The 27,416-nt window shown below is 35.8% G+C and overlaps 1 protein-coding gene across 1 annotated transcript in view; it reads right to left on the bottom strand.

Moving 5' to 3' along the window:
* LOC149780723 (protein-glutamine gamma-glutamyltransferase E-like) overlaps nucleotides 1-27,416 on the bottom strand; it is a 93,612-nt gene that overhangs the window by 15,891 nt on the left and 50,305 nt on the right. The window contains exons 10-14 of the mRNA XM_089937775.1: nucleotides 24,061-24,176; nucleotides 20,180-20,306; nucleotides 15,169-15,456; nucleotides 4,821-4,981; nucleotides 1,704-1,840 (exon numbers count right to left, since the gene is read on the bottom strand). Coding sequence (XP_089793901.1) covers nucleotides 1,704-1,840; nucleotides 4,821-4,981; nucleotides 15,169-15,456; nucleotides 20,180-20,306; nucleotides 24,061-24,176 — 829 coding nt within the window. The remainder of the gene's footprint in view (nucleotides 1-1,703; nucleotides 1,841-4,820; nucleotides 4,982-15,168; nucleotides 15,457-20,179; nucleotides 20,307-24,060; nucleotides 24,177-27,416) is intronic.

Raw genomic sequence — 27,416 nt, 5'->3', positions numbered from 1 at the left:
CCAAACATGTTTAGTTAACAAACAGGCGTCCTTTGAGGGGACCGATGCTCGACATACTAAAAAGAATTTCCAGAAAATCAAGATAAGACCATTTCTTCTTTAACTGCTTATTGCTGAAACCATCTTTGATATTCTTGAACAACAAGACTTTCAAATCAGCCAATCATTTAGGACATATGATCAATACCGTTTTCATTTAAGTTGTTGTTGTTGTTGTTGTCGAGGGGTTTAGCGCCATTTTTCAGCACACAATAGGCTATACATGGCGGCCAGTATAATGGTGGAGGAAGAACCCGGGAAAGAACCACCGACCCACGAGAAGCTACTGGCAAGTTTTCTCACATACCAACATTGGCTGAATCTGAGACTCAAACCGGCGCAGACAGAGGTGAGATGGCAGTGATCCGTAATGGAGAGCACTTTAAACCACTCAGCCACTCGGGGCCCCTTTTCATTTAAGACCTGTAGAAAACTCTGGTGAAATCCCCATGATGATATGACCACTCATAATTAGTCTTTTGTGACTTTTAAAATATTAGGTGTAGCAATAACAAAACTTCAAGATGGTGCCAAGGAGACCACACTGCATGCCACATCAGCACATTTTTTTTTAATTTAAAACCAACCAAACATCACAAGAAGTCTTCTGGTTAAAACCCAATTCTGATGTGACTAAGAACAGTATCAGTAACATTTTCAAGATGGCTGCTATAGTGGATACCAAATTGTCATAGTTTTTATTAAGGACAAACAATGCATCATAACAAGTCTTCTGGTGAAGACCATATGCTGACGTACCATTCCATTCAGGAGGAGTATCAATTCCAAATTTTCAAGATGGCTGAAATTGTGGCCATGTTAGCCGTTGAATTGGCACCATTTTCATTTAAAACCATCCAAACATCATAAAAGTCTTCTCATGAAAATCACATTTTGATATAAACATACATTCGGTAAAGCTGCAATAAGATGGTGGCCATATTGTATGTCCAAACAAAACTGTTTTCATATAGCATCAACTATGCATCATATGAAAACTGCATGTGGATATGACATTCCATTCTGAAGGACTAGTGACAAGATGGCTGCCATAGTGTCCATACTGGATGTCAGACGGGCATCATTTTCATTTAGGATCAACTAGACATCATAGTCTTTTGGTGAATACTCTATGGTGACATGACCATCCATTCACAAGTTGTAGAAATAACAAGATTTTCAAAAAGGTTTAAGAGTGAGAGATAGTAAACTTGAGCAAATGGACAACAGACATCGGGCCATTCCATAAGTTCTTCTGGTCCATCTCCTGGAGATAAACAAAACTGAGTTGCCAGCCAATTTATCCTCAAGGAATTTTAAGATTCTAAGATTTCTCATTTACTTGAGTCTATTCACAACTGCCTTATATGCTTAACCAAATTTAATGCCATCTTTATCTGCCCTTGGTTTTCTTCCATTTACATACCTATTACAATTCCACTCAGTGGCCTACTACCAGATAAATGCAATAGCGGGACTAATTTTATCCCATATGCACACTTAGTCTTATTTTTCTTGTAGGGAAGGAAGAAAGCTATGAAATATGGTACATGCAATAGTGGGAAAATGGAAATCGTTGACACATGACTGTATAAATGTTCAATGCTGGATTATACAAATGTTTAACACCCAGATCTTTATCATGGTTCACACAGAAGACTTACTTTGTGTGGATAGTGGTTGCCTTGACAACATATGAACCCTCTACATGGAAAACTCCATTATGTAGACTGCGACTTGTCTGGTTTTTGAACTTCACAATGGCTGTGGATTTTACCATAAGACCAATTTTTTCTGGAACCTTAAAAGGCAGCAAAATTTAAAAAAAATCAAACTACTTTGAAATCTTCTAAGAATCATTTAAAATATTTGATAGCAAGTATAAATATTTTCATGAAGACAGTACAATCATGTTCATAAAATATAAATACATTTGTGCAATAGATCTTGAATATTGATAGTCTTTACAAACCAAATAGAGAAAGGTATTTCTTTGCAAAAATACAAATTAATAAGACACCAAAAAAAAAGATCTGAAGAGAAGTCAGGATGAAAAACCCTTTCCAGTGCAACTGGACCAGAGAGTAGTATGAAAACCCAACCCATTCCACTGTGACTGGAGCAGATGGTAGGATCAAAAACCCATTCCACTGCAACTGAACCAGACAGTAGGATGAAAACTCAACCCATTCCACTGTGACTGAAGCAGATGGTAGGATGAAAATCCCATTCCACTGCAACTGGACCAGACAGTAGTATGAAAACCCAACCCATTCCACTGTGACTGGAGCAGATGGTAGGATGAAAAACCCATTCCACTGCAACTGAACCAGACAGTAGGATGAAAACCCAACCCATTCCACTGTGACTGGAGCAGATGGTAGAATGAAAAACCCATTCCACTGCAACTGAACCAGATGGTAGGATGAAAAACCCATTCCACTGTGACTGGACCAGATGGTAGGAGCAGAACTCAACCCTTTCCATTGCGACTGGATCAAATGGTAGGATCAAAACCCAACTCTTTCCACTGTGACTAGACCAGATGGAAGGATCAAAACCCAACCCTTTCCTATGCGACTGGACCAGATGGTAGGATCTAATTCCAGCCTTTTCCACTGCGACTGGACCTGATGGTAGGATTCAAAACCCAACCCTTTCCATTGCAAACTGGACCAGATGGTAGGATTAAAACCCAACCCTTTCCAATGCAACTGGACTAGATGCTAAGATTAAAACCCAACCCTTTCCAATGCAACTGGACTAGATGGGAGGATTCAAAACCCAAACCTTTCCATTGCAAACTGGACCAGATGGTAGGATTAAAACCCAACCATTTCCAATGCAACTGGACTAGATGCTAAGATTAAAACCCAACCCTTTCCAATCCAACTGGACTGGATGGTAGGATCAAAACCCAACCCTTTCCAATGCAACTGGACTAGATGGTAGGATTAAAACCCAATCCTTTCCAATGCAACTGGAACAGATACTAAGATTAAAACCCAACCCTTTCGAATGCAAATGGACCAGCAGCACATTAAGTACTCTATGCCTATGGCTCCTGCCCATACCACTCGCCTCATGCAATGTGCAGAAGACTGCATTGGGCCTATGCTACTATCCCAAACCCACAGGAGGTCTGTCTTAAATTTAAAAAAACTTTTAAATAAAAAAAAATTAAATGCAAAGTAAGAACAGAGGTCATCCATGCTATATTAAATGACATCTGACAAAATGGATATAAAAAAAAGGTAATTACCACACAGAAATGTTCAGATTTTTACACTGCATACAATATTGTTCTATATAAAGTGCATACTTAACTTTTTAAAAAACACAGACCCAGATCTACCATTACTTAATGCTCTGACATATCAGGGTCTACAGTGATTGCCAGAAATCTAACCAACAAATTAAAAACAACCAACACTAAATATTGCTTCTGGGTCTGACTAAAAACAATCAAATCAAGCAGAATTTATTGAGCACACAGGAGAAACCATTTTGTTTAGCTGACTGCTAAGATCGCTACGATCATATACAATTTCCACAAGAACAGTATGTAAAGAAATTTCAGCGCAATAAAAGAAAGTAGGATAGAGGTTTGCCAATTCTCTCTATATTGCGCATGTTGCAAAATCAGACAATTTCACCCTATACCTCAATCTCTCAGAAGTATGTAACATCTGTAAAGTGCCCCCCATCAGATAGGTTATGTAGAACTAATACATTTGGTGCAGAAACCATTATCTTCTTTTAGTCACAATGAACTCAATCTCTAAGCTTTTGACAACAAAACCAACAGGTTTCTTCTGTACCCTAAGTGCAGAAATGGTACACTATAGAGAACTTGAGTTATTGTGCAGAAATGTGGGGTTTTTTTTCTTTATCAGTCAGTGAACTTGACCTATTTTCCCTTGACCTATTTTCCCCAAATTAAATAGGCTTCTTCCTTACTTTTAAGTGCAAGCAAACCATGAAGTCTTGTCAGGTACATGAAGTAGCACTAAGTTTGTGAGTAGACATTTTTCTTCTATTAGTGACTTTGATCTTGACCTTTTAATCACAAAAGTGATTTCTGCCTTACTCCAAGTACAATTCATGCACAGATTGGGAACTATAGAGATGCAGACCTACAGTTATTGTGAAGAAAAAAACATTTTTCTTTAAGTCAGTGACCTTGACCACTGATCTCTTGAACCCCAAATCATCAGTGTTCTTCCTTTCTGAAAGAGTACATCAATCCACAAAGTTTGGTAACTTTAACTGGAGGACAACTGAAGTTATTGTGCAAATATGAAATTGTTAACAGACATACCTTATGGTGCGTGACTTAAAAATCAAACATATGAAAAGTGTGATAAAAATGGCAGTAGTACTAGGTTTTGAAACAATGTTCATTATAATTCATTATATGAATTAAATACAATGTTCATTATAATTCATTATATGAATCAAATACAATGTTCATTATAATTCATTATATGAATTAAATACAACTTTTACACATCTTCAGTGGTAAAAGGGAATTAAAATGAATCCAATCTCTCTTCTGAAACATCTTATTATTATGAAGGCATAGAATGTAAAATAATAACAACCACAACAACAACAACAATAATAATAATGATGATAATAATAATAATAATAATAATAATAATAATAATAGTAATAATCACAGTTCATCTAACCTGAAGTACATTTCCCATGGGTATTTTATTGGTTTCTAATTAAATTACATGATATTTTATATTTCTGCAAAGTGAAGGACTACAAACCTTGATCTCTAACTTTGGTCGTTTGAGTGAAAATGCTTCCTGGGCAGTAAACATGTCATTGGTATCCAACACTTGACAGGCCAAGAAGATCTTAAAATCTCCCTGACTGTTCATAACAGACTCATATTCCTCTGTGGTGATGGTCATCATTACCTTTGCCTCTGTGGGAGCAAAGTAGAAAAAAATATTACCGACACTCATTACGGTTTAGCAGAGAAAAAAAGTCATAAATATATAATCATACCAGGTGGTTGCAATCATGGTTTAATTCTTTTTGTTTAAAAATATTTTTTCCCAGCACAAAAGGTTACATACGGTTGCTAATATATTTGATGAAGGCAAATCCCAGGAAGACCCAAGGAAGAACCACCAACCCACATGAAGCAACTAGCAGGCTTATTTACATACCTACTTTGTAAAGCTGTGAATCGAACCCACATGGTTAGATGTTAGGAATCTGTAAAGGCAAGTGATTTAGACCACTCTGCTTCCAACCACGATTCAATTATGGAAAAAGAAACTCAGTGGCAAGCAGTATGTGCATATCATGTTTTGGTTATTTAACACCACTGTCTATTCCCTAAGCCTTTTAAATTGGTTATTTAACACCACTGTCTATTCCCATAAGCATTTTAAACTGGTTATTTAACACCACTGTCTATTCCCACAAGCATTTTAAACTGATTATTTAACACCAGTGTTTATTCCAATAAGCTTTTTAAATTATAGTTCTTTACATTGGTGATTCTTACATTGGGGTGATCACAAAGAGTAAATTTTGAAAGGGACATAATTTTTCATGCTGCAAATTTTATTCAAGGAAAAACGTAGTTTTTGGGGGAGAATAAAACTAATTTTAATTATGTAATACGTACTTGTTACTGTTATTATTAAGCTTTACCTTACTGCATGGAAAAAAATTGTCTGTTAGATGCACCAACTTCCTGTACTAGAGATTTCTTAGAACACATCTGTCAACTCAGACTAATCTGCATCATCAGCAAGTGCTCTAAAGAGCATCATCATTCTTTCCTGGGCATGTGGCTAATGGGGTGGGAGGAGGGCATCCAATACTGACAGGTAAGTAGTACAGTGTGACCCTGCTATAGCACGCTACGTTAATGCGAATTTGGATATTACGCAATGTGTTGCTTATCATTTTGGGGAAGAGATCGTGTATGAATAATACAAGACGATCGTGGCCTGGCTAATGAAATTTTATATGTATTTTTCTAGTACACGAAAAAGTATTTTCTTTTCCTTCTTAAAAGTAAGAAGAAGAAAAAATGCTTAAAATGTTTATTCTGGGATCGCGTAGGTCTTCGCCAATGTCGCAAACTTGGATTGTTTTTCCTTATTGGCTGCAAAACATACTATGTGGCTTTTTTATTTGTTGGCGACATTGTTGGCTATTTAACCTTTTATATACAACCATTGGTTTGGAGTGCAGAAATTCAGAGGCCCCATGAAAGGAAGCCGCAAACTGGATATAAAATGCAATGAAATTTATCAATTGTTACATAAACAAATTCTTTGTCCATACTGACAAACCATCTAAACAGTGCACTGATATATCATAATCCGCTTATCTTGACATCTAGCATGACTTCTGTATGTTGTGAAATATCCGATTTTTTGTTGTTGACATTTCTGGTAACAGAGATCAACCGGACGAGGCATTGTTTCGTAATATATCTTTCATCGGATTTTAATCCGCTCGCTAGTAATTAATATATTTACAAAGACTGACATTTGTATGTGGATGGTAAGTAAAATTCCTCTTCGTTTCACTCAGAATTAAGTTCTTCAGAACGCTCATGTTTTCTGTAATAATCCCTGTCATCAGAACACCTGCGTCTCTATTGTCCGTTGACCCTTTGTTAATTTTCAGACGCATGCGAGGAAGGCAGCATCACACTGCTACCACAAATGTAAAAGTTTTTTTTAAAAATATTACAAATCTTACTTATTGGTTTATTCAGTAGGCACTGAGGGACAGTAACTAGAATAGTCTAAACAATGGCCAATTCCTTTTTAAAAATGTATCCAGATAAAATAGTTTGTTGAAATTTTGAAGGAAACAGATTACCTTTGAAGCACCGACTGTTATGAAAACGTGCTCAGCAAATGGAAAAAATACCAGTCTCAATCATGCAATACAATTATTTGATGTTGCCACCACAATAAGAAATGGGCATTCGTTTGGTTCTCCAAAGCTGTCCTTTAGCGGTGACTTCAATAGCGCATGCAGCCTTCATCAAAGAAAGCCGACTACAATCTTTCAATAACAGCAAAGAACTTTTCTTCAAAGGAAGTCAGTACCAAACTTAAATAAAAGTGATGGAATTTGATGGATTTTAGCATTTTCCAACGTGACTGGAACACGTTAACTGTGCTGTGAAAATTTCCTTTTTGTAGGGAAAAAGTTTATGCCGGCAGCTTAAAATGCAAACTAACTTTTACCGACTTGGAACGTTCTTTAAAGTAAATGTGCTTCGTCATTCATGTTTTTCCATTGAATTCAGACCAATATGACCTGTTACAAAATTAATATTTTAAAGCTGTGTGTGCATATTTTCGATGGAATCACTTGTATTGTGGATTCAATGTATATGATGAGGTTCGCAGGTGAGTACACGGTCTTGATACTCTATTCATGCTATACATTAGACATGTATATGTAAACAGGATTCACATATATGTACCAATTCATGGTTCTCTAAATAAAGTAAACTATAATATTATTATGTCTTCTCTGTTTTCACTACAGGTGTATTTCTCATTTAATATGCATCAATTCAAGATGGTAACTTTGCCGACGAAGCACATATTTTACAGCCCGCATTTATTACCCACACCTCCCCCCCAATTTTTTTTTTGTTGGGGGGGGGACATTTTCTTCAGCTAACTGACTTGGTTGCATATAACACGGTTTGGTATATAATGCGGTCAGGTTTTATGGCTCCCAACTACCGTGTTATAGCGGGTCACACTGTACATCATTAAAATTATTTTTATCCCGCAAAACACGACATTTAATATCAGTTACAGGTTACCTGTCATTATTATTATTAAGCTCAATTTGTCAATAAGGAGGGTGGCTTATGTAATTTGAGAAGTAAAATGTGGACAAATTATTCACCTTCTAATACAAGCCATCGACTGCAGTTATATGCAGAAGTTGTTTGGGTCACAGACGGTGCAGAAAAAATTGGAGCTAGGAGAAAATAATGAAGGTAAAAGGCAGAAAAGGTTGTGTTTAAATGTAGCCTTCATAATATAATCCGAAGATGAATGGTTGAAATATGTCCAGGAAGAAGCAATAGCCCTGATTTCCTGGGGTTTGATCTTCATAAATGTCTAGTCTCCTGTTGTGAGAGAGGCATAAACTCTTTTGATGATGAGCAAAATCCATCAAGATACAACTGATGCTGAAATATCAGCTGAACCCCCCAAGGAAAGAAAAATCCCTTTCCTACCCTTTCTTCTCCCTTTAACCAAATATAATCCAAGGGTCCTAACTATTCAAAGAAGTCTATCCTGATCATCTCCAGATGCGACTTGGACTGAAGATTTTAAATTGGGATGGAAATACGGAATTTTTGGCAAGGAAACCAAGCTGACATAACTGGGGAAATTGAGTCATAATTCCCACAGAAGCATAAACATTCTTCCTCAATTGATAAAGCATGTAATTAGCTTCTTCTCAGAGCTGATTCAACGGCAGAAGTTTTTAAGTGTAAGATGTTCAAAAGAAGTCTCAGTCAAAGGTTCATAAGGTGTTTTTGTCAATGTACATTGAGACACTGGTCTTTGCCGCTTGAAATACTTTGCAAAAACAAAAAAATACAGGATCTGAACCAATGACCTTTTGGAAACTTTAAGAGTGTTCAAAAGAGCATCCCTATTTTATTGCAGAGGCTGAACAAGATATCTCATCAAAAATGAAAAGAAGAAAATCTGCTACAGCAGCAAGAGAGGTCAGCAACAGTTTCCTTGTACACCTATCACAAATTTTCCATTCTGTAGCCACAGAGGTGCAGTCAGGATGATCTGAGCAGTGGTAGTCTGATCTTTTGCAATACTCGTGGATCAGTCAGAATGGTGAGAATGCATAAGCCAAGTCAATACCAGTTGAGACTGAAGGCATCCACTGCCTAGGCTGCTTGATCTGGGACTGTGGAGATGTAAAATGCAAGCTTGTTGTTGAATTTTGTCGCAAACAATTCCACAACAAGTATCTCCCATAGACTGAACAAAGACTCTGCAACGGCTTGATGAAGAGACCATTCTGTGAAGATTCCTTGCCCGTTCTGGACAGACTGTCTGCCAGAATTTTTTTTAGTCCTTGTAATGTGATAAACTCTGAGTGTAATCCCTTCTGACTGTGCCCAATGAAGAAGGTTCCCGACTTCCACATGAATTGAAGGAACATGGCTAATTCCTTGTTGTCTGCAGTATGCAGCCACTGATGTAAGGCAATTATGATGCAATGCCCTTGACGTGTTCTACACATCCTTTTAGGGCAAGGAACACAGCTTTCGTTTCTAAACTGTTTATGTCGAGGAGACTGTCTTCCTGTGTCCAATAGCCATGGAGAAGTACTCCTTCTGGCTCTAAATGAGCTTGCCAGCATGAATCGTATGCACTGGTGTACAGATGGGAGTGAGGTTCTGGAGCATGCAGGGGACTCCTCTACAAAACATATCTTGATTGTACCACCACTTGGTACTGAAATGTTGATCTTACAGAAACTTGAACTGAGAAGTGATCCCTCTTCGGTTTCCAAACTGCCAACAGAAGAATCTGAAGAGAATATAAATGAAGCCTTCCTAGGGATTCCAGGTCTGACATGAAATTCAAGGCTCCCAGAAAGAAGAGACACAAATAAGCTGACAATGAAGTCTTGGTCTGTAACATTTTTAAAAGTCCCATGATTCTCTGGGGGAACACAAATCTGGCTCAGCCATTTTGCAACTCCACTAGCCATCAAAGAGTGAGAAAGTAGCAGCAAGTCCGGTCTGGACATAGCTCCCAACAATTTCTCTAAACAAGAGAAAAGGTTACTTGAACACTTTGGTTTTGGACACATCAAGGGAAAGAAAACAGTAGACTTTGTTATGAGCCATGTCAAATGACCAAGTCTTCTCATCCTCAACCATGTGAGATAATGATGGCAAAAAATCTGGAGAACTTCGAAGGATAGGGTATACCCTATCCTTTAGAATTTTAGTAAATTCTTGAGAATCAACTGGAATAACCAAGTCATCATCTTCCTCTTCCAAAGCTTTGTTGGAAACTGGAGAAATGTAGCCTGAATGATTCCTCAGCAGGGAAGGCTAAGATGTAGGGACATATCTATTCTGCATATCAGAATGGGAAGCAACAGAATTGTCCTCAAATGGTGTTATGACAGGAGAACAAGAATTCTTCTCATCTCTCGGATTAACCCTCACCTTTCTAGATGATCTCTTCTGGAGAACTTGTGATGGTCATTGGACCTTATCACTTGTATCTGCAGGAGGCAACATCCAAAGTAGAGGTAGTTCTCTTCCTCAAGGAGGGAAGCTCCACATACCAAAAAATTGAAAGGAAACATGGAAAATGAAAGGACATCAGTTCGATTTCCTAGCCTGGTCAGTCTGTAAGACAACTAGGTAATGTAGTGAAAGGGGTGTATTCAAACCTATGCCTAGAGCTAGACCTAGATTCGACATGTCTTGCAGACCTATACCCAGATTTGAGAAAACCTCCATCAGAACTAGGTGAGTTAAACAGATAAACCTCTTGGGTTTACATGATTTGCTCTTTGCATAACCTCAGATACTATGGAGATCTTGTCCCTCCCCCAAACAGGAGACACAATGGTTATCCATATTTGTAATAAACACATGGGGCATTAATCTATTTGTGTACATTTTTTACACTTTAAACATATTAAGTAAACGTCCCATGGGCTTTTCCTATGCCCACACATATCAAGTGTTTAAGACAACTTAAAAATAAAGGTTCTGAAAGAAGAAAATTAGTCTGACAAAATAATGGAAAGATGATATAATAACTGTTGCATCAGCCTCATTATATCTCTAAATATAGTTCTTTGAACTGAAGAATTCTGAGTTTATATGCTTTATTTTGTTATGATTCAAATTACATCTAAACACCACTGTAAACTATTCCAGACTGACACAAGGAAAATGAATAATTCTGTTGATAACACATTTATATAACAACCAACACAATAAAATGACAAGAATGTAAACTAAACATTCTAAGTTTCTACAACAAAAAAGAGATCTTGAACTGAAATGTCAGTAAACAACCAATATACAATTTACAAAATTGACAAAAAGTCAGTACACACCAAAACTACATCCTCAAAGTCAAGCACACAAAATAAATTAAATATACATTTAACAGTAGAAGTCTGATAACTAGACAAGTGATCACTGATACGTTTGAAAGGTGATACTTTTATTACAAGAAGTCAACTGAAATAAAGCACCACGTTTAAAAGCAGAAGCTTGATAACTGAGTGATAATTGTCTGAAATAAATAACTGAAATAAAATTACTGATCAAATGATAACAAGACTAAGCTGTCTGTCTCATATTGTAGTTGTTGGGAGGAGTTGGACTCTGCATTGCATCTTCTTCTTTATCTCTCTCTCTCTCTCCTCTTTTGTTTCCACCTGATCTGTTGCAGTTTAATTTTACATATCTCCCATTTTCAGTGACTGCTTAGAAGCTGCTATCTCAATTTTGTGATTTGTTCTATGGTTTCATTTTTTAACTATCTGTGTAAATCCATTAATATACATGTAGCTAAGTACATCTTTGCCAATAACGGCAATTTAAGATCAATTCATCTCCTTCATCTGGGCATACTTGTCAAGAGAACAATATTTCACCAAGAGATGTGTGTCTCAAGAGAATCATATTTTACCAAGACATGCTTGTTAAGAGAACCTTATTTTACCAAGACATGCTTGTCAAGAGAACCATATTCTACCAAGACATGCTTGTCAAGAGAACCATGTTTTGCCAAGACATGATTGTCAAGAGAACAATGTTTTGCCAAGACATCATTGTCAAGAGAACCATGTTTTACAAAGATACGCTCGTCAAGAAAACAATGTTTTACCAAGACATGTTTGTTAAGAGAACATTATCTTACCATGACATGCTTGTCAAGAGAACAATGTTTAGCCAAGACATGCTTGTCTAGAGAACAATATTTTGCCAAGACATGCTTGTCAAGAGAATCATGTTTTGCCAAGACATGATTGTCAAGAGAACCATGTTTTATCAAGACATGCTTGTCAACAGAACAATGTTTAGCCAAGACATGCTTGTCAAGAGAACAATGTTTTGCCAAGACATGATTGTCAAGAGAACAATCTTTAGCCAAGACATGCTTGTCAAGAGAACCATGTTTTACCGAGACATGCTTGTCAAGAGAACCATATTTTACCAAGACTGCTTGTCAAGAGAACAATTTTTAGCCAAGACATGCTTATCAAGAGAACAATGTTTTTCCAAGACATGCTTGTTAAGAGAACCATGTTTTACCAAGACATGCTTGTTAAGAGAACCATGTTTTACCAAAACATGCTTGTCAAGAGAACCATATTTTATCTAGACATGCTTGTCAAGAGAACAATGTTAAGCCAAGACATGCTTGTCAAGAGTAATGTTTTGCCAAGACATTCTTGTCAAGAGAATCATATTTTACCAAGACAAGCTTACATGGTTGTCAAGAGAACAATGTTTAGCCAAGACATGCTTGTCAAAAGAACAATGTTTTACCAAGACATGATTGTCAAGAGAACCATATTTTATCAAGACATGCTTGTTAAGAGAACCTTATTTTACCAAGACATGCTTGTCAAGAGAACAATGTTTAGCCAAGACATGCTTGTCTAGAGAACAATGTTTTGCCAAGACATGCCTATCAAGAGAACAATGTTTTGCCAAGACATGATTGTCAAGAGAACAATGTTTTACCAAGACATGTGTCTCAAGAGAACCATATTTTACCAAGGCATGCTTGTTAAGAGAGCCTTATTTTACCAAGACATGCTTGTCAAGAGAACAATGTTTTGCCAAGACATGCTTGTCTAGAGAACAATGTTTTGCCAAGACATGCTTGTCAAGAGAACAATGTTTTACCAAGACATGCTTGTTAAGAGAACCTTATTTTACCAAGACATGCTTGTCAAGAGAACAATGTTTAGCCAAGACATGCTTGTCAAGAGAACAATGTTTAGCCAAGACATGCTTGTCTAGAGAACAATGTTTTGCCAAGACATGCTTATCAAGAGAACAATGTTTAGCCAAGACATGCTTGTCTAGAGAACAATGTTTTGCCAAGACATGCTTATCAAGAGAACAATGTTTAGCCAAGACATGCTTGTCTAGAGAACAATGTTTTGCCAAGACATGCTTATCAAGAGAACAATGTTTTACTAAGACATGTGTCTCAACAGAACCATATTTTACCAAGACATGCTGCTCAGGAGAACCATATTTTATGAAGACATGCTTGTCAAGAGAACAATGTTTTACCAAGACATGCTTGTCAAGAGAACCATGTTTTACCAAGACATGCTTGTCAAGAGAACCATATTTTATGAAGACATGCTTGTCAAGAGAACAATGTTTTACCAAGACATGCTTGTCAAGAGAACCATGTTTTACCAAGACATGCTTGTCAAGAGAACAATGTTTTACCAAGACATGCTTGTCAAGAGAACCATGTTTTACCAAGACATGCTTGTCAAGAGAACAATGTTTTACCAAGACATGCTTGTCAAGAGAACCATGTTTTACCAAGACATGCTTGTCAAGAGAACAATGTTTTGCCAAGACATGCTTATCAAGAGAACAATGTTTTACTAAGACATGTGTCTCAACAGAACCATATTTTACCAAGACATGCTGCTCAGGAGAACCATATTTTATGAAGACATGCTTGTCAAGAGAACAATGTTTTACCAAGACATGCTTGTCAAGAGAACCATGTTTTACCAAGACATGCTTGTCAAGAGAACCATGTTTTACCAAGACATGCTTGTCAAGAGAACCATATTTTATGAAGACATGCTTGTCAAGAGAACAATGTTTTACCAAGACATGCTTGTCAAGAGAACCATGTTTTACCAAGACATGCTTGTCAAGAGAACAATGTTTTACCAAGACATGCTTGTCAAGAGAACCATGTTTTACCAAGACATGCTTGTCAAGAGAACAATGTTTTACCAAGACATGCTTGTCAAGAGAACCATGTTTTACCAAGACATGCTTGTCAAGAGAACAATGTTTTGCCAAGACATGCTTGTCAAGAGAACAATGTTTTACTAAGACATGTGTCTCAACAGAACCTTATTTTACCAAGACATGCTGCTCAGGAGAACCATATTTTATGAAGACATGCTTATCAAGAGAACAATGTTTTACCAAGACATGCTTATCAAGAGAACCATATTTTACCAAGACATGCTTAAGAAGAAAACCAAATTTTACAATGAGAATATAATGATGCATTTCTAAAATACTGGCTGATGTGAAACTTCTTCATCCAATATTTGGTGTTATTTTCTTGGCTGAGGCTTGCATGTATCATGAAAATATTACTATTTATTTATATGTGCAAAATTAACAGATAACTAATGATACACAACATTTTCATTTGACATTTAGCTGATAAAGAAATCACTAGTTCATAATATTCTCTTTTTGGTGATACAGAGTTAGAAAGGACATACTCATACCACTATATTCACCATGGATACACCTCTTTCCCATGCTGAATAATACATGCAACTAGAAACCAGTCCAGACAAACTTCACATTCGGCAAACATAATGGCAATTCACAATGTTGGATTTCCTGAGTAATGTCACACAGACTCATGGCAAAACTGTTTTAAATGTAGATGACCATGGGAAATATTTTAACATGTACATATAATATCTTGCTAACTTTGAATGCATCAATTTGAAACTTTCACACACTATATAAATCATTATAGTTAATAATTCAGAAGTAAGTGAAATGGGGGTCTCAGGTCTACCTTAAAAACAGGCAGGCCTATAAAACTTTCTTAAGTAAAAGAAGTCTCAAAATTAACATATGTTGCAGTTGATTCTTGTTCTTATGACAAACCTCAGAAAAACTCAAGAAGCAGTCTACAATCAAATTTGTTTATAACCTTCACTAACTGTACCATATTTCAGCACTGAATTCTGGGTTTATTTTGTTTGCACACAAACAGATATACAGAGGAGTAAATACAGAAACCTTTCTTGTGCAGTTGGAGTAAAGACTAGTGTTCACTTTAAGATTACCTTTATCAGCTGGAAGATCTATTTCTGTAGTTTCTCCCTTGACTCGAGTCCCAGCAACACCAGTGTAGTACATGCTGGTTACAGTGAGTGTCACTTTGATTTTGCAATCCTTACTAAGAAGGTTTTCTACCAACACACCCACTTCAACGTCTTCTCCAACCATTTTGTCGTTTGGCAATATTAGCTTGAATTTCACCTCCTGTTCCTGGCTCTTTTTGTAGATGTTGTTTTTGCGACGTGTGCTAAAACGGTTGACAAATTCCACCACCTTCCTCTCATTCTCAGAACCTGAAAGATAAATATGATGATCAGAAGCTAAGAGATCAATGGACCCTGAATACATTCAATAAGGTAAGCCGAACATGGCTGTTTTGAATATCTGGTTCTTAGAACTATTGGAGGGCAAGTGAAATCAAAGTTAAATATCATGAAAAGTAGCTCACCATGCAAAACTAATCAATAATGGATTCACATGCTGAAGAGTTTGCAAGGAAAGGTAACTTGACAGCAGCTTTAAGTATGGAGACTTGGCTTACAGTCTTGTCAACCTGGAATATTTTTACAAGCACTCTATAAGCATTTTATTGACAATAATCAATGAACTGACTTACACAAATGTAAAATGGTGCTTTATTTAAAAATTCTTATGTCCATAACAAAAGTCTGAACAATTTGGCTACAGTTAAAGGTTGTTGCCTGCCAATTTTGTTTTCTAAAGTTAACATAACCAAACTGACTTTCACCCAAAAAGTGCAAAACTATTACTGAACGTGGACGGTTTCATGATAACCTGGTACAAACATCACCAAACAATACAAAATTGCTGCTATTGAAAGCAGCCTGTGTCAAGATAACATAGCCCAATCACCCAAACTGTACAAAACTAATGCTATTGAATGCATCCTATGTCAAGATGACACAGTCCAAACATTACGTAAAAAACACGTCTAATGAATGCCACTTGTGTTGAGATGACAGTCTGAACACCACCCAAACTGTACAAAACTAATGCTATTGAATGCATCCTATGTCAAGATGACACAGTCCAAACATTATGTAAAAAACACGTCTAATGAATGCCACTTGTGTTGAGATGACAGTCTGAACACCACCCAAACTGTGCAAAACAGCTCATTTTGAATACAATCTGTGACAAGATGACAGTCTGAACACCACCCTAACAGTGCAAAACTACTCGCATGAAATACAACCTGCGACAAGACAAGAAAGTCTGAATATAACCCAAACAGTGCAAACTTCTCATATTAACTGGTGTCAAGATAACATCATTTAAATACAACCCAAACACTGCAGTGAATGCAGCCCGTGTCAAGGCAACTGCGCCTGTACGTCTGTATAAAGATGATGCTATAACAAAGGATTTTTCAAGTTTTAATTGGTTCGTGGTGTAGTGGGTATACAAGGCCACTTTCTAAACAGCATAACTGATCTCAACTTTTCAATCTAGAGTACTGAAAATGGCGTTAGATGCAATTCGACCACTTGGATAGGTCAGTTAGAGAGGATAAATGACAAGGTAATGGGTGAGGAATGCAGCAGCTGAGGTACTGTTACTTATCAGATCTTTTAAGTTAAGTGGTATACATGCCTGACCATATTGATGAGAAGCCTACTTTAAATCTAGCCATCAGGTATATTATATGACCCTTCCCATTACTCATGACAATGAACAACGATGCCATTATAGCACACATTTGTTTTCTTTTGAGACATATTTATTTAATTTCCTCTCACAATTACATGAATCTAATATAATTTCACTTTTCAATATGTAAACATTAAACAATAATGTAACTTCATTTTTGCAACCAAAATAATGGATGATGCAACTATTTTAATTTCATAAAAAGTAAAAGCCATCAGGTAATTAAGCAACCAAACATTATTAACCAGAGTGTAATCAATAATTACACTGCTCACTTCAATTTTCAATTGTCTCCAGTAGCTATTGTAAACATTATCATGCACAAAATTCAGATAAGCGTGATCTTGGCCTTTTTTCTAATCTTTTATCTCAACATTTAAACCTTCAAGCATTTAAATTTTGAACTTTTTATTGGCACAATATAGCCAGTATTGTGCTGACATTGTGAAAACTTCCTACCTCTCATTCCACTCACCCATGCACACCCCCATCACCTACCAACCTACTGTGATTGGGCAAAACAGACATTGAAGAATAAAAAGCCATTATTTTCTACCATATCAAAATAGATGTTGTTGTTGTTGTTATTGTAGGGTTTAACGCCATTTTTCAGCACACGATAGGCTATACATGGTGGCCAGTATTAATGGTGGAGGAAGAACCCGGGAAATCCCTGGAAAGAACCACCGACCCTCGAGAAAAAATAAATGTAATAAAGTTGATGAAAAAGATATTCAAGCTGTTTTTTTGTCTTCATTTTTCTAAAATCATTATTCTTAGAATCTGTTTGAAGAGCTATTAGCATTCTTTAACTCTAGAAGCCAGGTTCTACAGGCTGAAAGTCTGGCACTTCAAGGAACCCTGGACTGACAGCCAGCAAGCACATACTTTATGTATGAATAAATTACTTTGATTAACAACCCTGCAGGTGAGGCCTCAGATGAAAAGAATGCAGCATGCAGTCCATTCATTATGCAATACACAGTTAACCTGCTGTGGGTAGGATATCACAATACACAATGTTAAGTCCTTAATACGGAAAGGTACAAATTTTCAGATCTATTCCCAATTCCAACTGATTGGCCATAATTGGTCTTCTCTAGAATATTTGAAGCAATTTGATCATGAGCACAAATACTTGACATATGTTAGTAAAGTATAAAAATACAGGTCACTGTGACTGTCTTTGGTTTTAAGGATACTGTAGTAGTGGAGATGCAATTAAAATATCAAGTTTCATGACTAGAACATAAACAGCACTGAAAAAATGAACTTTTAACACAAAATTTAAAAAATAGTCACTGAGCATTAAATATAGGTCACAGACTCCTCCTCTGGTAAATAGAATGCAGAATTTATCAAGATGCATGCACTCATGACATTGACCTAGAATCCATATAACATGCCAAGATTTCATGTGGTCATAAGCTAGTAAAAGATTAAATATAGGTCACAATGAGCTTCTCTTGCATGTGTGTGGTTGTAACTGAGATGCACATCATTAATTTCACCATTCTAGCGTAATCAGTGTATGCAAAATGAAACCCAAAACTTGACACAAAACAGTGAAGTGAAAATATGGTAAATATGGACCTACTACTTATTGTTGCTGTTTGGGGTTTAACGCCATTTTTCAGTGCATGGCAACCAGTATTACTGGTGGAAGAAGACCCTAGGAAAAACCAACGACCCAATTGGAAGCTACTGACCAGCTTTCTTGCATACATCACACTGATCAAGCCCAAGACCTGAACCTACTACTTAAATGATGGGGTAGTGCTCATCAAGATATATTCCATAATTTTATGATTTGTATATAATAGTATGAACAGAGGATTCCAAAAACCTATGTGGTCATGAGCTGAATAAAACAACTAAACTAGGACAGAAAAATGTGAAATATAGGTAACAGTGACCTTTTCTGTCATGGATGTAACACTAACAGAGGTGAACTCAATCACATAGTTTAATAATTCTGTCATGAACTGAGCCAGACAAATAAACTTAAACCATGAAATACAACCAAAATGAGTGAAGCAAGAAATATAGGTCACAATGACTCTATTTGTTATAATGGCGTAGTATCAATATGCAACCTCTCACCAAGTTTCATGATTTGAGGTATAACATTATTTATACAGTGTGCATAAACATGAGCTAAATGAAAAAAACTTTACCAAGAATGTACAACAGATGTACATATACAAATTTAGCCCCTCATCCCCTACCCTGGTGGTGGTGGGGGGGGTAGGTGCTTTGAAACCCACTCCAAAATGTTGCATTGGATCTAGGAAAATAGAATGGTTGACATTCAGTGAAGGTGTACGTATGTATATGCTTTTATCTGTGTGGATGCTTGTGATTGAGGCTACTTTGTCGAGATAAGCTAAAAACTAAATACATGATTCTAAATGCTTTAAAGTATAAAACTGAGGGTAATAAAAAATAAAAGTAAAAAGTATGAGTGGGAAATATATGATGTACAGATGATCATCCAGTGAATGAAACCTTTTAGATGAAAAGTTTATTTTATGGAACAGTCCATACCAACTCCTATTGCTTTTCAGCAGCTGGACTAAAATCCTGTGAAATGATTTGAAACCTAATATTGTATTTGCTTATACAAAATATGAACCCAGCTGCAAACATCACAGACCTGGCCCTATACTCTCCAAACATTTTGAGCAGAACTAGAGCTCAAATATCATCCGTCATAGATTGTCCAAGTTCCTTACAGTAGATATCAGGCAATGCCAAGTATTCTCCAAACATCTGGAGCAGAACTCAAGCTCCAAAACCCCCAAATATCATCCACCATAGATTGTCCAAGTACTTTACATTGGATACCAAATTCTGAGCAGAATTCAAGCTCAAACACCCCCAAATATCATCATCATAAATTTTCTGAGTTCTCTACAGTGGATTTAAGGCAAGGCATTGGATTCTCCAAACCATTCAAGCTAAAAATCACAAAATAAGATAAGATACTTTGGGCGCACCTGTCATGAAAAATATGGCAGTCTATTAATGACACTAATTTTAAGAAAAATCTGAAATTGATTTAAGCATTTTTCTAATTAAAGATTGTTGAAAACTTGGGAGTTATTCACTCAGAGCAGAGCTTGAGTGTTACCTGCTCACAAAGTTTTGAGAATGTAGGTCCACAGATCTGCCATCCCATAATAGTCCAGCAGATCTGGTGAATGTTCTTAGTTAAAAATTCAAGTATATGGCATAGCCCCTGATCTGACGGCATATATGCAACAGCAGATCTGGGTCTGTGCTACTATCAGGTAAGTGAATTATTATACATAGTAGTTATAGAAAGTATTTAGATTTGCTTACCATCCTGATATTTATAATCCCATGTTAGATCATGTCTTTCATCTGATCCTACAGCTTTGGTGCTGATTCTTTTACCAACTGAGTACTTGTCAATACCCAACACCTCCATAGATCCATCTTTGTTCACCTAATGTAAAGCAATATACAGGCAATATGTACATTTTTTTAGTATATATAAGGAAATATTTCACAAGTGGAAACACTGTATTGCTATGAGTGGCAAAGCCACCAGCAACAATATAAAACGTTTCCACCTCACATGTAATTTAGTTACATCTATTAAAAACAGATGTTCTTTTTAGAAAATTTTAAGGCTAAAATTTTCCATTCACAGAATTTGTTTATTGATTCTTTGTCAATGTGACTAATGACTGTTAAACTACATCAATAAAAGGTTCTGAAATTTTAATTTTAGGACAACAACTTGTTACAAATTTAGACTGTACATACAATGCTTTAGATTTGTCAACTAATGAATGTGAATGAAGAGATTTGTATTTTTTTTATATGCATTCTTGTGTGGATTGATAAAGTGAATATTGCTGGCAGGAAGTCAAAGGTCAAATAGGTTTCAGAGAATAACATCATCTAACAACAGATCTCTGAATGATTTTGAGTTGACTTATAAGAATTTTGTTTTTTTTAATTTTTGTTTATTCTAAATTCAGACATAAATTTTTGTGTTGGCAAGCTTGCATTCTATTTCCTTAACAGATACTGCCACTGTGGTGTTATTATTTCTCTCCAACTGATTTGTTTCAATATCTTATAATGAAATAATAAAATTTTATTTCAACAGTATAAAGTAAAATCTGTTAGTGGACACTGTTGGGACCAGTAATTATGTCAGCTTCTGGAGGTACCAAGTACAAAACTTGTATATTAGTATTAAGCACCCTTACCAAAATATGCTGCTAGTCTGTACAGATGGTCAGGTTACATAGGGTCCAGTTTAGGAAAGTTTCATTGAATATATATAGCATATTTTCTTTTCCTTATAAGCCTGAATATATTTTTCTCATGTGAAAATATTATATTGAAAACAATATGAAAATTATCTTGCCAATAAGTGTCTACATTTCACACTAGAGTATATAATAAATAAAATTCTGAACACTGTTCAGTTGTAAAGAGACACAAACACAGGCCTGTGTTGCAATATCCTGTCCATTCCTAGTGCAAGAGTGTAATTTGGTCTTTGGTATTCATTTGTTAAATATCAACAAGATACCTGCTTTATAAATGGTACTTTTTCTTTAAAAAAATGAACCTACTTACATATGAAATACCACAAGTGATCAATCCTTGGCCCACTACTCTTTTCTCAATTTCATAAACGATCTGCCACTGAAAATATTTCATCTACCAACCTATATGCAGCTGATGACACTTTTAGCATCTGATTTCAAACAGCTAAAGTCAGACTCAGAGGTCTCCCTATAGATACCCTTACTTAGAACTGATTACTGGTATAAGAAAAATGGCATGAGAGGTAAACATGGACATAACTTAAGTATTAATGATTACTAACCAACAATATGGCACAAAGCTGGAAAATAATGATTTGAATCTAAAGTTGAAGGAACAGTTTATTTATGACAAAATAAAGAGGTGTTGGTTAACATCAATCTGCAATGGAATGAAAATATTAAAATCATATGTCATAAAGTCAATTCATGTCTGTGGTTATTAACCCTTTACCTCATGCAAGTGCCTTTGGATGCCTCTACTCCATTCGCATACAAGCGCCTTTGGATGCCGCTACCCAATTCGTATACAGTGCCTTTTGATTCCTGCTGTAAACACAGCCATTTTGAGAGAGTTTTTGTAGTGCCACCTTTGGGGACAACCCCCTATTAGATACTACATTCACTGCTGTGAATGACCATTACGTCAGACCACGTGGTGGCTGTTTATGCTCTGGTTGAAATCTGCTATTTAAAGTAACTGGGTCATATTCTCCACTCTCCAAAATGGAAGTCGCGGATTTTGTTCAGTACTTACAGAGTTTTCACAATTAGAATCACAACTATGAAAGCTTCAATAACTTAGGTAAAGGCTCTGATATTGATGTAGGCAGCAATTAGTTTTTATAAATTATCAAATTCAGATGACTTAGTTATGCAGACATAGACAAAAAACTTATAAATTTCGAGTATGAGAAATGGCAGCAATGGTTGGTCACGTGGCTTGACTGGCTTGACGGTGAACAAGTTCTCTCAAGATTTTAAAGCACATAAAACATTCTTCCATGAAAAATAATTACACAGCTATAATAATTGAACTTTACTCTTAAATTTTTCCACACATAATAGATGTGTACCAAAAATGTAAAATGGTTAAAATTGCTGTTAAACAACGTACACTACATTGCCTAACAGTTAACAGGCAGGCCTATTCGTATGGAGTCGAATCAGTAATAGGTGTTCTATTAATAGTGCGCTGCACTTTGTAACTATGCTCTGAGAGGTAAAGGGTTAAATAAAGAGGTTATTATTATTATTATTATCATTATTGGATTATATTATGTGTGATCAGCAGAAATTCAGAGATGGTTTAAAGATATTAATGTGTTATGGTTGAATTATACTCAAGAGCTTATGCAACATGAAGCAATTAGAACTACTTGGATTCTTTCAGTAGAGTTAATTGACTTCAATGTTTAAAGTTTGTCAAGACGGTTTATACGGTGTGTGATCATAAGTAATTTGGAAAGGATTAAAAGCAGTAGTGGCTTATGGCTGGATTAGTCATTACTATAGGACTCAGGTGACATCAAAGGCTTGGTTTCAATCTGGCCTTTAATGTTTGTCTTGTTAGCATCAATTTCTAAATGCCAATGTCTAAATAACCAAAATAACACATGAAATTCAATGACATGGAAACAGTTGCTTTTTTCAGTGGCTGGAATGATGTTCAAGGGTCATGAATATACATTCTACCATTCCTGTCAAGCTGATTTTAAGAAGAACTTTCCAAATTCAACAAGAATAGCACCAATCATGAGCAGTTCTGGTAGGCAGTCAGCAGCGTGTATCTACCCACTGTCAGAAAACAATTTAAACTTTTCAGAGGACACAGCAGAACTAACATTGGCACATTCCACTGCAAAAATTGAAAAGACATTTGTTATTCATTCTGCATTCCACATTCATTTTACAAAGATGGGTTCACCAGTTTCATGGTGTTAATTAAAAGGAAATATTCAATTTCTATAATCCACTTAGATTTATTTTCAACCATTTCACAGAGATGCCAACCCATAAGCATGCTTATCTGGAATCTCATTGTCAATTTGTGGGGAATCCACGCAGCCCTAGATTCTATATGAATGGATAACATGTTAAAAGTATCCAACTTCTATCCAATCAACTGTATCCTCCTGTGAGCATATATGCACCTGTAAAAAGTGAGTAAAAATAACTGACGAGTCCACTAAGAAATAAACAGTGAATCCATTCCTCCAATCCAGACCCTTGAATTCCTTCAACATTTTTGATCAATACAATAACCATAAACATTAACTTTCCCCACATATTAGTTCATCTTTCTCTTTTCTTCATCTCTGCTACCATTTTTCACCTATTTACCATCCAACCAACTGGTTTCTTGCTATGTACATAATTTTTAATAATGTTCTATGTACTGGTTGATCACGCTGGAGGTGAAGCACCTTTCTCCTTACCTGTATAAACATAGAAACTCCTGTTCAATGTTTATAACCAAAAATTGTGATTTCCTCAAATTCTGTCAATAAAATTCAGAATGTAGAATTTTCACACAAAATTCATAATAATTCTGCACAATCTTGAATAAATGACATCTTTATCTCTGTGACCAATAAGTGTCAAAAAGGGAGAAAAACAAAGAACAGAACTAACCCGCCATTGGACACGATCCCCATTGACTTCTGCAAAGACAAAGCCTACATCATAGTTGAGGTATACATGTCCCTCTTTGACAGCTTTCACAGAGGCAGGTCCACACCTCATCACATCTGAAATAATTTAATCACATAAGGAATATAGGAATACAAAATAAATAATAACTAGTAAAGCAAATATATTTAAGGTGAATCAGAGTTGCTATACTTGAACATATGTACACATAAACAAACCAAGCAACATCAATTAATAAATCAATGCTATGTATGATGGAAGAATATATCAGAGCTGATGACAAACATTTCATGCTCTAATTACAACTATGCTATCAATAGGCACACTGCAAAGGGTCCTGCTCCACATTCTGATTACAGCTAGATTAGCAACAGATACACTGCAAAGGGTCCTGCTCCACATTCTGATTACAGCTAGATTAGCAATAGGTATACTGCAAAGGGTCCTGCTCCACATTCTGATTACAGCTAGATTAGCAATAGATACACTGCAAAGGGTCCTGCTCCACATTCTAATTACAGCTAGATTAGCAATAGATACACTAAAAAGGGTCCTGCTCCACATTCTGATTACAGCTAGATTAGAAATAGGTACACTGCAAAGGGACCTGCTCCACATTCTAATTACAGCTAGATTAGCAATAGGTACACTGCAAAGGGTCCTGCTCACTACAATTTTACGTGATAGAGCTTTGAACATATAAACCTGTGATGGGAAACAAAGTTAGTAGCATGAGCATTTAGAGGGCCATTACTCCTAAGAAAGCAGGGAATGCATTTCATTCAAAGTCTCATCAGTATTAGAGATGCTAACCCTCAGCTGTGGAAAATTGTAATCATAAGCCCAAATATGTGATCCCTAGCATATATAACATGGGATGTCATGCTAAAAACATTTTTACTTCCAAAACCAGATATGGTCACATTTTTTTAAAAAAAAAAAGATTTTCAGTATTAAAAAATCTTCACAATTTCAGTATTGGTCCATAACAACTAGTATGCATAGAGCAAACAGTCCTATCTGGAACTGATGTAAAACTATTCTATTCAGCAGTTTCAATAGCTAAAATTAAAATTCAAAAAGGTATGGTATCTACACGCCAAATAACACTTCTGTGAAAATAATCCAGTGATTTTGATTTACGACATAGAATAATAGTAGTATCAGGACAATACACAGATGCAATATGTACACAACTTTCTTCCTGAAATTTATCATTTTTCCCAGGGAAATACATGGGTGTGGATTATACTTGTATGTGGGTTATAATTTTCCCAGGGAAATACATGGGTGTGGATTATACCTGTATGCAGGTTATAATTTTCCCAGGGAAATACATGGGTGTGGATTATACTTGTATGCGGGTTATAATTTTCCCAGGGAAATACATGGGTGTGGGTTATACTTGTATGTGGGTTATAATTTTCCCAGGGAAATACATGGGTGTGAATTATACTTGAATGTGGGTTATAATTTTCCCAGGGAAATACATGGGTGTGGATTATACTTGTATGTGGGTTATATACGCAAAAATACATTAGTGGATATTTTAAAAATTGAAGGGGAAAAAATAACTCCATTAAAACTGAATCTGAAAAGACAAACCCTTTCAAAGGTACTCCTAGATGTATTATGCAATTAAAATGCCAAATGGCACCCAATTATGTTTAAAGGTTGTTGAATGACGGTGGCTGAAAGAAGTGTGAATGGGCAAAGAGACAGATACATGGACAGTAAAAGTGATCAAATAGGACTACTGCAACTTAATGTTGGGGCCCTAATACAATTTCAAGCATTTTACTTTTGAATTAAGCTAATGATTGATCAATATGTGCATATACAGTGGTCCCCTCTTAAACAGCCACCCCTTCTACACTAGGAAAGTGGTTGTATAAGACAAGTGGACTTTCCAGAGAGGGGGCTATACAGTGCGACCCTGCTATAATGTGCCACGTTTTAACGCGAATTTGGATATAATGAGGTTGTGGCATGGCTCCAGAAATTTCATATATTCATTTGCACATGAAATGTTGTGGGTTTTTTTTAAGTATGTGAAATAGTGTATAAAAAAATGTGTTTATCACTTTGGGAAAAGATCGTGTATGAATTCGAATATAATATGACTGTGGTGTGGTTCCTGAAATTTTAAATACATGTACATGTATGTTTCTTGTACCCGGAAAAATATATTTTTTGAAGTATGTGAAATAGTGTATAAAAAAATTATTATCATGTTGGGGAAGAGATCGTGTATGAATTAGAATATAATATGATCATGGTGTGGTTCCTGGAATTTTAAATACATGTGTATTTTTCTCCAACCCGGATTTTGTTTTTTTTTAAAGTTCGAGAAATAGTGTGTAAAATGTTTATTATCATTTGGGGGAAGAGTTTGCGTATGAATTCAAATACAATATGATCATAGGCTGGCTTCTGAAATTTAATAATTTCACCAGGTTCTTGAAGTGTTATGCCAAAATAACCATTATTAGAAATGTTACTTATTGTTGATCCATGAGTAAAGCCAATCAGATGTCTTTGTGATTGTCTTCAATTTATTCTGTACACAATTGTTACTCAAACAATAGCTGACATAAGTTTCTTCTTTAATTTTTTACACAACCAAGCAGCAGAAAATGCAGTGGTTGATAAAAGATTCTCACAATTTAATAAACATCAAAAGCGAAAGCTGCCAACATGTTTGCTGGGCTTGGCTGTGTTATTAGACGCAATCAGTTGACCAGTAAATAATGTCCACTTTATTAGCTGAAAATTGAAAGGGTATAAAATTGTACATGCTTTCAGCTTAAAAATCTTTATAAAAGTATCTTTCAAAAGATTCTTTTGATATTCACAAAGTCTCAAGTAAAAGTTATATGCACACCGAAAGGTTGTGTTGTTTGTTAATTATTCTTGATGTAGTAGTTCAAATGAATGGTGCACAATTGTTAATTATTGGGAATTTCCAATGGATAAAGGTACATGGAAACGCATGATACAATTTTACCAGTATGACATTTGTACAGACACAGTTCATAGACCCTGGAACGTAATGAACCATACATGTGCTTCATCTTTCTTGACCTAAATTTGCTGTTAATTTTTCCCTCTGAATTTAGACACATAATGATCTGTGACAAAATTAATGAATAGTTTAAATATGTATGCAAATTTTGCATTGGAATTACATGTATTATGGATTAAATGCATGCCACGATGGTACAATAACAGATGGTAAGTAAACAGTGTTAATACTATGATCATGCTATATATTAGATGCTGAATTCAGACACAATGATCTGTGACAAAATTACTGAATATTTTAAATATACGTACAA

This window comes from Sinohyriopsis cumingii, chromosome 16 (genome assembly GCF_028554795.1).
Source record: "Sinohyriopsis cumingii isolate HCF-2022 chromosome 16, ASM2855479v2, whole genome shotgun sequence".
NCBI classification, from domain to species: domain Eukaryota; kingdom Metazoa; phylum Mollusca; class Bivalvia; order Unionida; family Unionidae; genus Sinohyriopsis; species Sinohyriopsis cumingii.
Note: the sequence above shows the minus strand (reverse complement) of the source record. Positions and strands in the feature narration are given on the sequence as shown.